General features: G+C 47.5%; 1 protein-coding gene across 2 annotated transcripts; it reads right to left on the bottom strand.

The window, feature by feature from the left end:
- Window positions 1-2,451: 2,451 nt before the first annotated feature.
- rcor2 (REST corepressor 2) lies at window positions 2,452-16,334 on the bottom strand. 2 transcript variants are annotated; one of them, XM_086165226.1, is made up of 14 exons: window positions 16,184-16,334; window positions 12,486-12,611; window positions 9,799-9,855; window positions 9,024-9,104; window positions 8,635-8,687; window positions 8,165-8,326; window positions 7,954-8,078; window positions 7,804-7,870; window positions 7,463-7,729; window positions 7,188-7,265; window positions 6,232-6,289; window positions 5,499-5,566; window positions 5,050-5,208; window positions 2,452-4,411 (listed from the first exon to the last, which is right to left on the bottom strand). In XM_086165226.1, the coding sequence occupies exons 2-14, from the start codon at window positions 12,607-12,609 to the stop codon at window positions 4,061-4,063; spliced, it is 1,650 nt and encodes a 549-aa protein (XP_086021352.1). In that variant the 5' UTR covers window positions 12,610-12,611; window positions 16,184-16,334; the 3' UTR covers window positions 2,452-4,060. The 2 variants fall into 2 exon arrangements, with proteins under 2 accessions (XP_086021352.1, XP_086021354.1); XM_086165228.1 differs by having other exon boundaries at window positions 7,463-7,702.
- Between the last annotated feature and the right edge of the window lie 59 nt (window positions 16,335-16,393).

Genomic DNA, 16,393 nt, shown 5'->3' with positions numbered 1-16,393 from the left:
CACAGATGAACTCAGCACAAACACATCCATCGTTCCTCCCCTCCTCACTCCTTTCCTTTCTTTCGTCGTTTCTTCATTTTCGTTCTCTTCTGGCTGCCCAGTTGGAGGCCCAGTGAGACTCGACCTTTGTAACAAACCAGTTTCCTTTTCTCTGGTTTTATGGCTTTTAAAGAGTCGTGCACTAGAGTGGGGGGGCGTGTCAGAGCGCAGGAGCGACTGTGGGACGGAGAGGTGTGTGTGTTGTGTGTGTGTGGGTGGGTGGGTGGGGGGTTTGATTTGATGTTGCCTTTTCTTCAGAGTTGTCGCACACGTCAGCACACAAGTGTTTTATTTTTTTTTCTTTCTCCCCTTCCTCCTTCCGGGGTTTCTCGGTTGCCATGGCGCCTTCACCTTCCACGTGTCAACCCCAGACCCACGCTCTCCTCCCTCACATCCCCCACGTCCTCAACCGGTAACCATGTTCCCAAAGAGTGGACACACAGCCGAGGTGTGGCAACACATCCGTGTGCGTATGTTGCCTGAAAGTTCACTGAAAAGGGAGAGAAAAATTAATTAAAAAGGAAAAAATAAACAAACTAGAATCGACGACAACGAATGGCGAAGTATTTTTCTCTTCGATTTGACAATGTATTTTTGTCATTTTTTTTCCCCGACATCAGGTTTGTGAAGAACAGGGGATTTTGTTTTTGTAGATTGGGGGAGTGGGAGGAGCATGTTGGATCATATCATTGCTGCCTTTTTGGTGTAGTGCACCTTTCTCGTGCGCACGCGCACACACACTCACACACACTCAAAAACACACACACACAAACACACACACAGAGTCCCCAAGTGGAGGAGTTGTTGGTGTATTTAATGATGTTGATGGTGGTGGTGACGACTACTGCTCCTTTATTTTTGGCCTTTTTTTTTTGTTGTTTTTATCGTCTGTTCGTTTTTTTTTTCTTTTTATTAATTCTTTTAATTTTATTTGAAACAGCCTTACCGATGCGAGGGCGGCTTGAAGCAGCAACAGACGACGAGACAAGAGACGAACTTGTCGGGTCTCCCAGCAGAGCACACGTTCAAAAACAAAACTACGACAACCCCAAAACCACAAACCAGAAGATGCCTCCTTTCTTCTCTCTTTCGTGATGCTCCAGTTTGTCAACGCAAAACACACATGCGCACACACATACAACATACACATACACACACTGGGGTCAGAGAAAAGGGTTGGCAAAATGTCTGCTGGTTAACACGTTTCTTTCTTTCACAATGACACACTGTCGTTTTTATTTTTATTTTCTTTCAGTTTTTAATACGTCAGATTTTCCTTTCCGAGTTGATCATTGTATTCAGGTGCTGGGTATCGGATTCTAATTATTATTCTGGCTGTTGCTGTTATATTCTCTCTTTCAGGGTTGATTTTATCTTACGTTATTTTGTTTAACATTGCTGTAATTTACATTGATTTTAAATGTGTTTTGAGCAAACTGTAACTGTAGTGGTGGGTTTGGGGTCGGGAGGGGGTCAGCAACTCCTGAAAATGTATGTTTTTGTTTTTTTTTGTGCAAAGACAAAATGATGAAAAATTACAATGATAGTAATAAAAACAATGATATAATGAAAGTCCGCCTCGTGAATAAAAGCAAAAAAAAAAAAAAAGTTTTAACAAAATCGCATGGCTTTCAGCAGTTCAGGTTTTTCATCATGAGATATGAAATGATTTTGAGTGTGTGTACATGTACATGGGTGCATGCATGGATTTTCACATCTATAGAACTATTAACAGTATATATGCTCTATTACCTCCCACTCCTTGCTAACGAGATTAGCAGTTCATTTAGCCAAGAAATACCGTCTGCGAATTAACTAATTTCATTTCATCCATTTTCCTGCTGTTTGCTCAGCAGTCAAACTTTCATTTCATCAGACCGACAGTGCTGGTGGAAGCATGTCTGTTCTAAAGTGTCCTAAATATCATATTCTCTCGGTTGTTCCCTTTCAGCACGCAGAGCTTTGTCTCGTTGGTGTCGTCGTGACGTCTCGAGCAGGGAGGTTGACGATGAAGATGAGGTCAAAGGTGGTCGCCCAACTTCTCGATGGACTCATTTACCGCTGTAAACGTCTTGGTTTCAAGATGCAAGCTGTTATGTTTTAAACTTTATTTTACTGTGGTCTCAGGCAGTTTAATCATTCTGATATGGCTTTCTCCTCGGGTCCCAGGTAAGAAGGTCTTGTTCTCAGTTCATAGTCAAGTTGGTCGAATGTGGGGTCTGCAGGTGATCCTAACTGTTGGGATTCACCAGATGGTGTTTTCAAACCTCTCTACGTACGGGAGCAGCTGATGCTCGGTGAGGGGGGCTTCTTGTCTGTCGCTCTGCTCAATATTTCATAGCTACTCAAGTCTCACATCCTGGGCTCTGAAATGAAAAGATCCATACTCCCTATTGAATAAGTAAGATGCTATTTGGTCATGTCTTTATTCTAAAAAAAAAAAAAAAATTCAAAGAAAAACAACTTTCCACAATGTAAACAACTTCTCACATACAGGACACACGAGCAGGTTTTGGAGGAATACATTCTCCAAACAAAAACAAAAGTCCAAGCAAAGTCAAAAAGGCAGGCTGCCGCGAAGTGCTGACGTCACCTCCGTTCAAAGCACTGATCCTGCATCTGCCCCCTCCTGAGGCAACGAGTGTCCGGCAGAGCAAAGCGTTCATGAGGTGGAGTGATTTTTATTTGAAAACTGAAGGGAACCTGCTCCTAGAGGCTTGATGCAGCATTTCATGTGGTAAAAAGATACAGATTCCCCCACCGCCTTTTTTAAAAAAAAAACAAAAAAAAACCTCTCACCCCTTCCTCTGGCTGATTCTCAGTTTAACTCACTGTCACATATTTAAAACGACTGACATGCCGGCAAATGAAACACTTCAGATTTACTACAAATAACCTGAAAACAGCTTATTTTTAGTTTCCTGCATCAGAAGTGTGTGGAACAGTGGAAACTGTGCTTTTAAAGCAACAATGACTTTGGCAAAAAAAAAAAAAAAGTCATGAGTCATATTTTCACTATGCAAAATCATGTTTTAAAAAGTTTGGTTGAGCCGCTCTGTGGAGATTCTCCCCGCTTCAGCGTCGGCGTCCGGCCGCGGCGCTTCAGCAGACTACAGACAAAAAACAGTCCAGTTATTGGTTTTAAAAAGGCCCCTCTTCTCTGAAGGAACACAGAATCTAAACTACGGCTACCTGCCTACCCTAGAGCTGGCCTCCGTGGGGCCAGTCCAAACGAAATCTCCACTTCAATTTATACTAGAACACATGGCTATGACAGGAGAGGGGGGGGGGTAAAAATCTTGCCCTTTTCCTTTTAATTCCATTTTTTGTCCATGTTCTGAGGCCTTGGCCTCAACGAATAAAACCGCAGCGAGCTTCGCCGCTCGCTCTGCCAAAAGCAGCGGCCGGCTGCTCTTCATGTGTCCGGTCTAAAGCGTAGCTGCGGATGAGGAAGCGGCCTCTCCGCTCGCAGCTCCTCCATCTGTCTCTTCTTCCATTCCTTTATTTTTCTGCAGGCTGTCTGGATGACTCCGTACCTGCCCTGCGGAACTACAGCATAAATACACAGGGCGAGCGTGTTTCACCACATTCCTCCCGCAGTCCAGATGTTCAGCAGTTGCTATGGAGACGAGCAGGTGGGTCTGCTCTCTGTGGTTGTAGTGTTCCTCAACAGCCAGAAAATCCAGTGTCTTTTTGTTTGTTTTTTTGTTTGTTGGGGAGGGTGTGTGCAGCTAGTGTTGGTTTTAAGTTCTTAACTATTTGTAGTGTCTGTGTGTGTGTGTGTGCGTGTGTGTGTGTGCGTGTCTCTGGAGGTAGGTGTGACTACAGCTATATTTGAGTGAAACACTCTTCCTGACATATTTTGGGAGCTGTGAAGTCACTGTTGAGGGTCGGGACCTGAGTGTGTTGAGGGATCAGGACAGGTCGAGTGATGTGTGATGGTCCCGGGAAAGCTTTTTTGTGTGTGTGTGTGTGTGTGTGTGTGCAAGCGTGTGTGTGCATGTAAACCTGTGTGCGCGTATCAGTGCGGGGTGGGCTGCTCTACTTTGAGCCCCACCAATGACGGCGGCATCTGCGAGGTGGTGGAGGAGGAGCTAGGAGGGGAAGCTCGAAGGCTGCCTCCCGAGGAGGAGGAGGAGGAGGAGGAGGTCACGGCGGGCCGGATGAGCGGGGGAGGGGGGTGATTGTGGGGCGTCCGATTCTGGAGTGGGCGAGTCTGCAGCGGGGGAGGTTGGCGGAGCAGGCTGGGAGGGGCCGAGGGAGGCGCTGGGCGCAGCAGCGGCGGCGGCTGGGAGAGGGAGGAGGGAGTCTGGGTGGAGGAGGGGGGAGAGGAGCTGCCTGCAGCGTCTGAAGGGGAGTCCTCCATTTTGACCTGAAGGGGAGGGGGGCGGGGGGGGGAGAAAGACGAAGAGGATGTGAAGATTTCATCTGCTCCAGTCACCTGGATCACTCCTGGGTCACGTCACGAACGGCGGCAAACAAAGGCAAGCCATCGACTCTCAGGATCTTCAGTTTCACAGCGGCGGATTTGGTGAAGAGCGCCGGTCACGCCGTGACGGAGCGGCGCTCAACTTCATGCAAATGAGCCGGGATGTCATCGAACACGTGGATAACCTTGGAAGCGAGGCTCCCTTCCAGTTGAGTTTGGACCTCCGCGGCAACCGGCTCCGACCGGTTCAACCACCCATCAGGTCACTGACACGTTCTAATTGGCGGCGTGTTGGTTAGCGCCTTGTTAACCTGGTTACCTGGCAACAGGGGGGGAAACAAGACCAGCTGGCTGCCTTTAGACGAGCCCCGGCAGGTGTGAGGGAACCGGGACAGAACCGGTTTAACCAACACACATTCTGACACTGGTGGCAGCCATTTATTTGTCTCCATTTAGGAGAGGAAGACTCTGCCGCTTCATCACACCGACGCAATACATGAGACCGCTGGGATTCATTTTCGGCATCCCTCCGCTGCCGAGGTCCCGCCGATCTACACGCGCACCCCCCCGCGGAGGATCACCTCGTCTTCCTCAGCGCCTCCCTCGGCAGCGGCTGTCACCTCCTCGCTCCTCCTGGGGTCCCTCTGGTCGCGGCTGCACGCCACCTGCTCTGCCGCCCACTCCCGCAGGATCTCGTCCAGATTGAACCTGCGGCGGTAGCTCACGAAGAAGGAGCTCACCTGCACCGGGCGGGGGGGGAGAGAGAGAGGGGTTTGGTTTTCCGTTCAGTTTGTGTGTCAGCGGTGGGATAAAGTAGTCGTGTGTGTGTGTGTGTGATTGTGGGGGGGCTAGAAAAGACAGTGTTGTATTGTTTTCCAGGACAGATGTGAGAGCTGGAGAAAGAGAGGTTGTAGAGTGACGTACGGTAAGTCGTTCAACACGGAATCTGAGAAATGAGCCGCTGAGAGGGTAAAGGTCACACAGAGGTCTAACACGCACACGCACACGCACACACACACACACTCTTTACTTGTGCAGGTGTCTTGGTCCCGATCACCTCAGCGATGGCAGCGAAGTCTTTCCCGTAGCGTCGGATAGCTGCGGGCGAAGAACACGATGCGGTTAGTCTCCACGGTCAGATGACCTTCAGAAGTTGGGGAGTCGGTGCTCGGTGGGCTTGCCCTGATTTAAACTGGCAAACGAGTTTTTAGAGTCGCTCTGAGGACAGCACACGGATCACGCCGGAGTGACCCCGGTGAGCAGCGTCACTCCAAGAGCTCTTAAACCATCTCTGTTTTTGGTCAATCGGAGAAGCGCCTTTCATGCGTGTGACACTTGATAACACCAGCTGACCCGCGAAAAGATTGAAACTGAAATTACAGCAAAATGTGTTGGTCATAACAGGACATCTGCATCCTTAGCAACAGGAACTAAATGCCTCCTTGACGGGGAAATTTTCCTTGATTAGATAAGAAAAAAACAGCTTTTCTTTCGCTGGTTTTCCAGCCCATTTGATATCTGGTTTCTGCTGCATCCTGTGAGGAAGGCTCTGGGAGCTGGACTTTTTAAAAGACGCGCTACATCTTCGGACCTCCATCACATTCTCACTCACTCACTCGTCAGCCATTCATTTAAAGTATCTGGCCAGTAAAATGGCGTTGGAGCATCCTGCTCCGCCGACAGCCCTGCAGGGGAGAGCAGAGGTGGGGGCGGGGATGGGAGGAGGCAGAGCGGGAGGGAGGAGGGATAAAGATGTCGCTCACCCTGCACAGCGAGGAGCTGCTCCTCTGTGGTCCAGCGGGAGTTCATCTTGGGGGCGGGCTGAAGGAGGGGGATTAGTGAGAGTTATGTGGGAAGAAAAGAGGAAGGGGGGTGAGAAAGGTGACAGTGACAATGCGCAGAACCGTCAACCTCGGGAGAAGTATTTTAAGAAGCGCTGAACTCTAACACTTAGCCCGAATGCCTTTGCAACGCTTGGCCTTGCGCACACACTCCTGCCGCAGCAACACGGACACGCGCTTTCAGTTGGAAAGCCGTCCTGCGGGCCTGATGCCGTCCACACTGCAACGGGATGCAGGATGATGCAGCTGAGTTTCCTCGCTCGGTTTCCGGCGTCATCTGGCTGGAAACAGCTTCAACCCATTGCTTCCCGAGGGTGCTCTCAGGCCTGTTGTGGTTGCTGTTTTTTTTTTTTTTTGGTCTCTTGATTCATTAGGTCTACATGTAGCTACATGTTTTCACTGTCAGAGTTTCAATGTGAATATTTTTAATATTGGATGAAGCTCGATATTTCTTTCTCGCTGGCTAATAGAGAAATAAAATGAGCTGTGATTGTCTGTTGAGGTGGCTTCTGCCTGTCAATAGCCTTGTCAGCTCACCCTTTAGGTTTGTGGCCAGACAAAACACGCACGCACACCTTTCCTGCGGCACCTGATATGTCAATCATTTCATTTGATCTGAATAACAAGGAGCACTTTTCGTGAAAAGGAATGAAATGTAACATTCAGACGATAGCAAAAATACGTTGGCTAATAACTGCAAAAATTAACGTCGATGAAAGTACGAGTTCACACACTCAAAGCATTGTTGATGACCTCTTTGGATATGACACCGAATAGAAAATACAGTCCAGAGAAAGATGGGATGAAGTCAGGGTAGTGAAGAAGTGAGATCTAGGAGGAAAGGATGGAGGTCGCGCACAAAAGAGCAACAAAGTTACCTCGGTGGGTCTCAGAGTGTCGACACCTTCGTTCAGGCCATGTTTCACACTACTGTTATTCTGCTTCAGACTCTGGACCTGAGAGAGATGGGAGGAGGGCGGAGTGTTTACTGAGCGGCTGGTCACACTGGCCCTCTGCAGGACGCAGTCAGTCGGGTTGACCTAATGATCGGGGAGCGGCTGAGCGCCTCAAAACACACAGTCCCAGGATGTGCATGTTCTGGGGAGGGAAGATGCTCCTAGCTGCAGGGAGGGAGGGGGGGGGGGGACGGTACCTGCCGCTTGAGTGACACCAGCTGTGTGTCCAGCTGCCTTATCGTCAGCACTCCGGAATCGTGAGAGGCAGACAGGGATGTGATGTCGCCCTGGTCGAGGTGCATGCCTTTGGGGGGTCGGCGGCGTGCGCGGAGCGGGTGGTGGCGGTACTGAGCGCCGATATTTTCCTTCTTCACCGGCCCCGAGCGACCGGGGGTCACCTTGTCAGAGCTAGTGCTGCTCGGGTTCTGCTTCACGGCCTGTCGGGACCCAGACACGCCATCATTCTTTTCGCATGTATAACAATAATTAGATGCTCCTTTCATTGAAAACCACCCCTTCAGAGTTTGATCTTGCTCACCTCTTTCTTGGCGTCCAGCTCAAAGTCACTATCACTGCCTGGGTCTCCCTCCTCAATCTCATCGTTACTGCAGGTGGAAACCAGAGCAGTTCAGGTTAAAGTGTTCCCTCCCTTCAAAGTTCACCATCTGCCGCTGGGGTCTCTTCATACCTGTCATCTTTCTCTCTCTTGCTGACTAACCTCCTGGCCTGTCGATCCATGACCGAGGTCCTGGTTCTGGTTTTCTTCCAGCTGTAGTAGTACTTCACCAGACTGGAGATCAGTTTGTCGGGAAGCTTCACAGAAACACAAGAGCAGTCTCGTGCTTGTTATTGAACATGTAAACCATAATGTGCGTGTTCGGGTGCGTCCCGCCCCTCACCATCTGCTGAATGCGATGGAAGCTCTTGCCGTGGAAGCTGAAGGCTTGCTCAAATAGCACCTTGTCCTCGACGGTCCATTCGTCCGGGAAGGGAGTGAAGTTAGCCAGGTCTGCCAGCGAACGCTCCACATCGTGTTTGTGCCACAAAAGCATCCCCAGAGCCTAGATGTAAGCAAATATGGGTTTGAATGATGGCAACCGGTGAGGAAAAGTAATACTACAATTAATTGAAAAAAACATAAAAAGTTGTGTTCACCCCGCTCAATTAGAGGTGGTTGAAAAGGAGCAGGCAGATTCCACAACTTCGATTATTTCTTACATAATTTTGACGGTTTAATGAGGCCGCGGTCCTTGTATCTTTCCTGCTCTTTCTAGGTTTGGCCAACTGACTCTAAGAGGCTGAAGTTCAAGTGTTAATATCTACATCGGGAAAGTGTCGGGACAACAATACCAGCTGCCGCCTCCTGTACCTGCTCCATGTTGTATCCGTGTTTCTCTTTCGCCATCAAGATGTACTCATCCACTGGGAGGGCAGGACAGGCGGATCCATTGAAAGAACCAAAAAGAAAAAGGGAGAGAGAAGTTCAGGTTCAAGGATGAGAGCTGGATGTGTGGAAATGGAAAACGGTCTCCACTCACAGAGGTGCTTTTAAAGCACTTTGCTCTAGATTTCACACGCTCACACACACACGTGCTCACACACCGATGGTGGCAGAGCTGCTATGCAAAGGCGCCAATCAGACCATGGGGAGCAAATGGGGCGTCGACGGGCTGAACCAAAAAACCGAGAATCGAACCGCCACGTTGGCCGACCTGGTGTTTATGTCTGTGTGTGTGAGTGTGTGTGCGTGCGGCTTACGCATTGCATCCGAGAGTTGATTGTTGGGACACCAGACCAACATGCTCCTCTGGTCCTTCTCACTGTGGCGGGCAGGACTGTCTGAGGGAAGAGATAACAGGAGAGGCTGTGATTGGATTGAATTGAATATTCCTTTAATCGTCCCACACTGGGGAAATTTCAAGAAAACGAAAGGAGAACAAGGAGAACAAGGGGGAAGAAGAAGGGAAAAAAGCCATTCCCAAACTAGGCCCCAGCACAGTGTGAGGTTAGGAAAAGTGAAAAGTTATAACTAAACCACACTTCAGAATCTTTATACCTCTTAAAACCAAACTACTGGGAGGACAGAAAAAAAATGCTTCTGGCAAGCTGGCTGTTTCTGATCTGACATACCATGTCAAACTAGGAATATTCAAAGTGAAATTATTGGGAGGTATTTATTAAAGCTGTTGTGATAAATAAAATAAAGGGGTTTAAATATTTTAGGGCTTTTTTCAACGATGTCTTGACACCAAACTGAAGATGTGTCAGCACGGTGAAAAGGGGTCACAGCATCAGCACAAATTATTCATCACGAAACATCTAGCTTTAGTTTGACAGGGAATTCTGGCCTCCCAGAAAATCTCTCCTGCCTTTCATTTCTGCTGCCCTGCTCATCTCATCAATGACGATCATGGGCAGTGAAATGTTTGCCCCGTGTCTTTTTCTCAATCATATTGATGTCGAGAGCAGAGACCTTGGTTTTCCAGCATTCAACCTCTTCCGCTTTTCTGTCCCCCAACCCCCACCCGCTTACCTGGTTTGAACTCCGGGATCTGGGCTTGATAGTCTCCTCCCACTCGGATCATGCTATCTGAGGAGACAGACACAAGACAAACAAGGGTTTTAATTTCCTAAAGGGATAGATGGAGGGGGCTGGGTGGGGTCACTATTTCAAGCTGCAGAACTGCATGGACGAATATAGATGTAAGGATTTGGACAACGTCGTCAATAGTGAGATATGGAAAGACAAATAATCAGCATTTTCACAAAAAAAGGCATTATCATGCTAAATAGTTGATATTGACAGAAGTTTCTCCTTTTCCATTAACAATTGGTAAACAAGTGCTGCACACTAAGTGGGTTTTTCCTCACACAGCAATATCTTGTCGTGTCATGGCGCCTTTGCGGGTCCACTCATAGTCTACACATATTGATCAGAACTATCCTCATATGTAAACAACTTTTCTACCAAGAGCCTTTATATGCGGAAACACAGCACATGGTTTTGGGAAACTCGGCCAAATACAGTGTTTCACTAACGCTGATATTTGCATAGGTAGGAACCCTCTCGGCACGGATGTTACAGGGCAACCCATGAGATGTGATCAGTATAACAACGTAGACAATCATCTGCTCTTCCCGTCGACCGGGGGAGAGGCGGCCTGCAGCGTGCCCAGGTCAAAGAATGTAACCAGATGTTTAGCTAATTGCCACACAGTTGTAGCATTCAAAGGATTTAACAGGCCAATGACCGTTGACTGTCTTACTTGGTCGATTATAACCTATAGACTGTGGATTTTTTTTTTTTTTTTTGGCCAACTACTACTTGCGATTATGTCGTTTAAAAAAAAAAAACATGTGTCCTTGATGTCAAACAACGGGGTTTCACTGAAACATAGTGCTGACACTGTTGACTAAATTGCTATCAAACATATTCTTCCTGCCTCTGCGGGCAACTGCTGTTTATTGATCCATCAGCAAAATCTCCAAACAGTGCCATTCTCCTGAAACACAGGCGGTACCTGGTCATTTGTATAAAACGAGCCGGGGAACAAAACCTCCATGGGGTTCGTATCCTGGTTGTAAACATTTAGGGATTTTTTAATTTGGTCGATCCAGGACATTATAAATCGTATTATCAAAGCAAACAACCAGTAACTTTTTTTTTTTTTTTTAAACAGAGATTCAACAAAAATAGCGTTTACATATAATTATGCAGATGACTTTATCAGGGTAGCATTTTTTACATCACAAACAGACAGAAAGAAGTGCAATCACGGATGCCAGACATTAAATAATTACTATATAAAAGACAGAAAGATAAAAGCGTGTACAAGGTACGACGGCAAACAGTGAAGAGTGGAGGAATGAGATGAGGAGGAGGGCAAATGAGGAAGAGGAGGAGGAGGAGGGAGAGACAGATTACGGTTTCCTCAGGGACAGAGGACAGGAAGGGAGGAGAGGAGGATGATAGAAACTGGAGAAGATGGTAAGACATGGGGTGGAGAGAGACAGGAAGTGGAACAGCAAAAGAACAGAAAATTGGATGGCAAAAAGGAGGCATGTTAGACACTTGCTAAAACACAAAATCAGATAGATGGATGAAAAACATGGAGTGACGACTGGAGGAGTGAAAAGAGATGGAGATGAAAATGATGGGTTGTTCATAAGGTTGGCTTGTTGAAAGTGAACCTCATGAATGTGGGCAGAGGATGACAAAGATGGAAGAGTGTGGGAAGGGGATGGAGGAACAAGGGAGGGGGTGATGCAGGAAATAAGGAAGCACTGCAGCAGTGCAATGAATGCTCCTAGAGCAGCTGCTGCGAAGTCCCCACACAGTTGGTGCATGTACACTGAGTTCACTTTGCAGGTCGGATGTCTGAGCAGCCAACCCAGATATATGGAGCTATTACATATGGGGGTGTGGCCTGGTTTAAAGACAAGCCTGCAGAAGGGGGTACAATACAATTAATTTGGAAAAAAATATCATCATCGGTGAGCGGTTAGAGGACATGTAGTCGAGAGAACAGCACTAAACTAGTCATGGTTTTGGAGTGAACCTTCTGTCCACTTTTTATCTTGCAGGAGCCCTCCCCCGCTCCCACCGCTATGTGTGGTAGTGAAATCAGGAACAAAATCATGACCAAGAAGACGCGATTAGCTTGGTTTTTACACTTTTGCACAACAGAGAGGCAGGATGAAATGAACATCTGTGTCTCCAACATGTTGGGAAACAAAGCACATTCGGTTGGTGTCATCATGTTCTCTGTGGCTGATGCAGGTTTTTGCTCATTATTACGAGGCATCTCTGTTCCAGCCAGTGACATTAAGTTATTTGTATAAAGCCATCACACGTCTGGGCCATTTTGGCAATAATCTGCTCAGACCAGCCTTGAATCGTCCCCCCCACCCCCTTCGCTAGGGCCAAATCTGTCCCGAAAACGGCCTCTGGTCCAGTACCAAGCATTAGTGTAAGGTCCTTTTAAGTAATGAACAGTGTTTGTGTGTCGAAGTCCTCTGCACTTGTAGGGACTGATGGAGATTTTGATGCCAAAGTGTTGAATGTCCATGAGTTTATACGTTTGAGGATAAAGACTCAGTTTTGAGGTTAGGGTAGCAGTCAGGATCAGTTAGTTGAGATAGAAGGTGAAAGTGTCTGGCCAAAACAAATACATTAATTTCCCCATTAAAGAAAGTGTATGTTGGTTTGTGTGTGAATACCATGAGCATGCTCTTCATCACTGCTCTCTTCCTCAGAATGTGGTTGGCTGTTGCCATTGGTTACAGTCTTGGCTCTGCTCCTGGACAGGACCCCGGCCCCCGAGCGCTCCATCACTGAGGGCATGGCTAAAACACACACACACACACACACACACACACACACACACACACACACACACACACACACACACACACACACACACACACACACACACATTGAATATAAGATTTCTCATGCAACCGCACCCGTGAACAATTTGCTCTTGTGTCAGCCTCGGAACTAGCAGAATTTCAAATACAACTGTGAATGAAATTGGTGAAAACTATCAATAATAAGTTGACTGCAATTAGGTTTCACTTGAAACCTTATGAGCCCTATACGCTCTAGTAAAAAGTAGACTAGCTCATTATGCTGCTGCTTTGGAAGAATTCCCATTATTATTTTCCACTGAGCTCAGTTCAAACACAGGTTTACTGTAGGAGAACTCGTTCACACTTGAAGACACACTCCCTGACCTACTCATTATCCCGGCATCATCTCATCCTGCAGACCAAAATAATCTTGCATTGGTAGCGGCTCGGTTAGAGATAAGGTGAGAAAGATGTCATAACACACCCCCTAATTATTGTCTTCAATAGCCTTTATCATTCAAACTGCAAGATTTTGTATTTACCACCAACTCACAAACACTTCCAACATCTTGATCATTGCCCCCAGGAAATAATCACTCGGGATCTTCCAAATATGTCACCACCATCATCAAACATTATAGTATGAATCCAAAATCATTAAAGGAGGAAGACATTGGAATATTATTATCAATGTTTCCAATGGTGCTTTAATATGATGTCAGATTTTGTGACTGCAGTAACAGCTTTGTTGTTCATTTGCCTAAAAATTGAATTGTGAAATGTTGGAGCCACTTCTCCCACTGACCCTGTCCAGCATTAAAAAAGGTGAGCATTGAAATGAATAAACACCATTTCAATAAAGAAAGTACGATGCGACCCTCTTGAAGGAAGGACTTATTGCACAACCGTCATATAAGACTTCCGAGCAGGCTGGTTCCAGGTGACTTGCTTCCCAACACAGTATGTTTCTCTAAAAGCTGTCCGTCGACTGACGTATCTGCTGGGACAAGATAATCAATTATGCTCGAAATACACTTTTGTCATCACTTCTATTCCATCTGTAGTATTCACCTTGGTCTCAAGCAATATCCTTCCCAAAGCACAATATATTGGGTTTCTTTGCAGTTTGGTGCAGTCCCAATAATCCAGAACTGGTCAGCCTTACTTTGCATTTTGTCATTGAAAAATGAAAGGCCAAAGTTACCATCTGGACTGAATTATGGGATGTTGTGTGGTATCTGATCACATATCAAGTATTTGTACGGTTCCATATATCATTTTTGTCACCTTGCTGTTTGCAAACCCGCACTCCTTAAACTTCTTTCTTCAGTGCCCTCTTCAGTGCTTTTACCTGTTTTAAATTTTGAACTGTTTGGAATCCTGTTTTAACAGGAACAGCGTTGCTGTAGTATGAACTCAAACTATTTAGTCTTTTTTTTTATTGCACACTAACCACAATGACAAATGTACTCCGTCGGGGGAAACCAGAGTCGCCGATCCAATAAGCGTTATCAGACCTCAGAAGTCCCGTCAGGGGATAACCCACACTTGCACCGATGGCAAAAACGTGTGCAGACCTATTCTTTGCCACTCCGGCAACTAATCGGGGATCAATAGGGGCTTCAACAGGTAAACAGATTCAATAACGGCAATGGCCTCAACAATCCCCAGTGGTAAAGCATCCATTCTATCAAGGTTCTCTCGAGAACTTGGCAGCTTCTGTCTTTTACAAAATGCAAAGGACCTGCCCCTCGGCTCCCGCACAGGATGAAGCGGCATTGGATGACAGGAGCGCCTAGCCTCTCATTTCATTTTTTTTTTTACTTTTTTGCTATGTTATTATACAGACAAGACTCTATCATACACACACGTACTCTCTAGTCGGTCAGTGAGTACCACAGCAGCACAAAAGACGAGACGGTCAGCCAAGGACACAGGGCTCCTCTCAGCAGGAACAAGGACCCCTCACTTTCTCTTCCACGGAGGCGTCGCGGTCCCCAAACAAAGACACCTGTGCGGGGCGCATGCGCACACCCGCCGTGTCCCGGCTGCGACTTGACTCACTTTCCCAGAGTCCCCTCTCGAACAAAGCGGTGACGCGGAGGGATGTGCTGTGACAGGCGGGCGCCTCCAACTTCTCTCCGCCGGCTGCGCCCGTTACAGATCTCCCGTTTGGCCGCGGGGGGGGGATCTGGGGGGTGGGGGGGTGTCGACGGGACACCCCCCCCACCCCCCACGCACACAAGTGGCACGACCGTTCCTAACAATTCCGGCGGACAATGTGAGTGTCCGAGGCTCCCTGGGGGTCTTTGTCTGTCACCGGCACACCCCCCCCTCCACCCGACGACCCCTCTTTTTACGCACTTTTTACGCAAACCGGCGCCGTCCGAGCCTCCGGCGCGTCGCTTCCATCCTTCGCGGTTTCTCGTCAGTTAAAGAGCGGATAAGTGGCAAACAAAGGAGGACGAGCCGCACAGGCTTCGATGCCGCCCGACTCACTTCCGAGGAAGAGTTCGGGAGGAGGTGGTAGCCTCTGACGCCGCCGGGGTAGCCTCGGTCTCAGCCGATTCTTTAAACGCCTATTATGCAAAATACGGGCACATCACTTATTTATCCAACTTGGCAGGCACTGCTGTTGCAGGAATTGTTCTTCAATCATCCACTTAGTAACCCATATTCACCCCTTACAACAAGAAACAACTTTTTAGCTCCTAAAACACTATTATTAGATAACGTCGGTCATGGTTTAACCCTTCCGACGCTATCTGTTATTAATGCAACCCCGTTATACTGCTTTCTAATGTATCCATTGGGCGTTGTGTGTGCATTTTTAATTCATAGTCTGATCCAACTCTCTTCGCTGGGGTTTCTGGGTCGCATTTTTAAAACGAAATGTCTATTTTACACAATGATCAGTTACTAATCAGCCTCTATATTATTTCTCTATTTTTGTCGGCCGATGGGACACACTGGGAAACCAAACAGACATCAAGACTTTCGCGAAGTGACCCTTTGTGATCCTTTATTTTCTTTAAGTGGGGAATCATTATGTTAATTAGTCCAATATTAAAAGTCAGACGCGTGGGGAGGCGGGCATTTCCCCCCACACCACCACTACCACCACTCCTGCAGCCACTCTTAAAAGATAAAGTATAATTTCCAACAGTTTCCCCAGTAGTGATCTGTGTGATGTGTCAGACTCAAAAGTCCTTTTGTTTTCTCCTCGCTTACGTTGCTGTTACTCCAGACGCTGCGGCTGCTGCAGGCAAGGACTAAGAAAGGAGTAAGAAACTCGCTCTCCGGGTTCAAGAACTCCACTCGGGACAATTGTAGACCAAACGGTTGCGGTTTCAACGGCCGAAGCGGTTTCTGGGCGCCGGGCGAGAGCAAACCGTAACGACCTCTTGCCCCCCCCCTCCCAAACCCCCGCGACGGAGCGCTATTGGAAGTCGACCCCTAGTTGAACGTTGGGATGCTAACGTTAGCCGGTTAGCTTGCGGCTAGTACCCTCGCGTTACATTTAGTAACGTCAATAGTTGAAAGTCGAGATAACATTCGCGCCGTACCTGCGTGTTCCGTTCCTCGCCACCGGTCCGAACTCAAAACTTATCCGCGCCTCTGTCAGCGTTTAAGGGTCCTCTTCCGAGAGCCGAAATACAATTACTGCATCCAAAGCGGCTTTATCCCTGTCTAATTGATGAGCTCGGTCAGTACAATGAAGTGAGCAGCATGGATAGATGGAAGCAGCCGTGTGTGTGTGTGTATGTGTGTGTGAG

The sequence above is a fragment of the Fistularia commersonii genome, chromosome 19 (genome assembly GCF_037954325.1).
Source record: "Fistularia commersonii isolate RoL2024-O1a breed Wild chromosome 19, RoL_Fcom_v1.0, whole genome shotgun sequence".
Taxonomy (NCBI): domain Eukaryota; kingdom Metazoa; phylum Chordata; class Actinopteri; order Syngnathiformes; family Fistulariidae; genus Fistularia; species Fistularia commersonii.
This window is presented reverse-complemented; position numbering and strand designations above follow the sequence as displayed.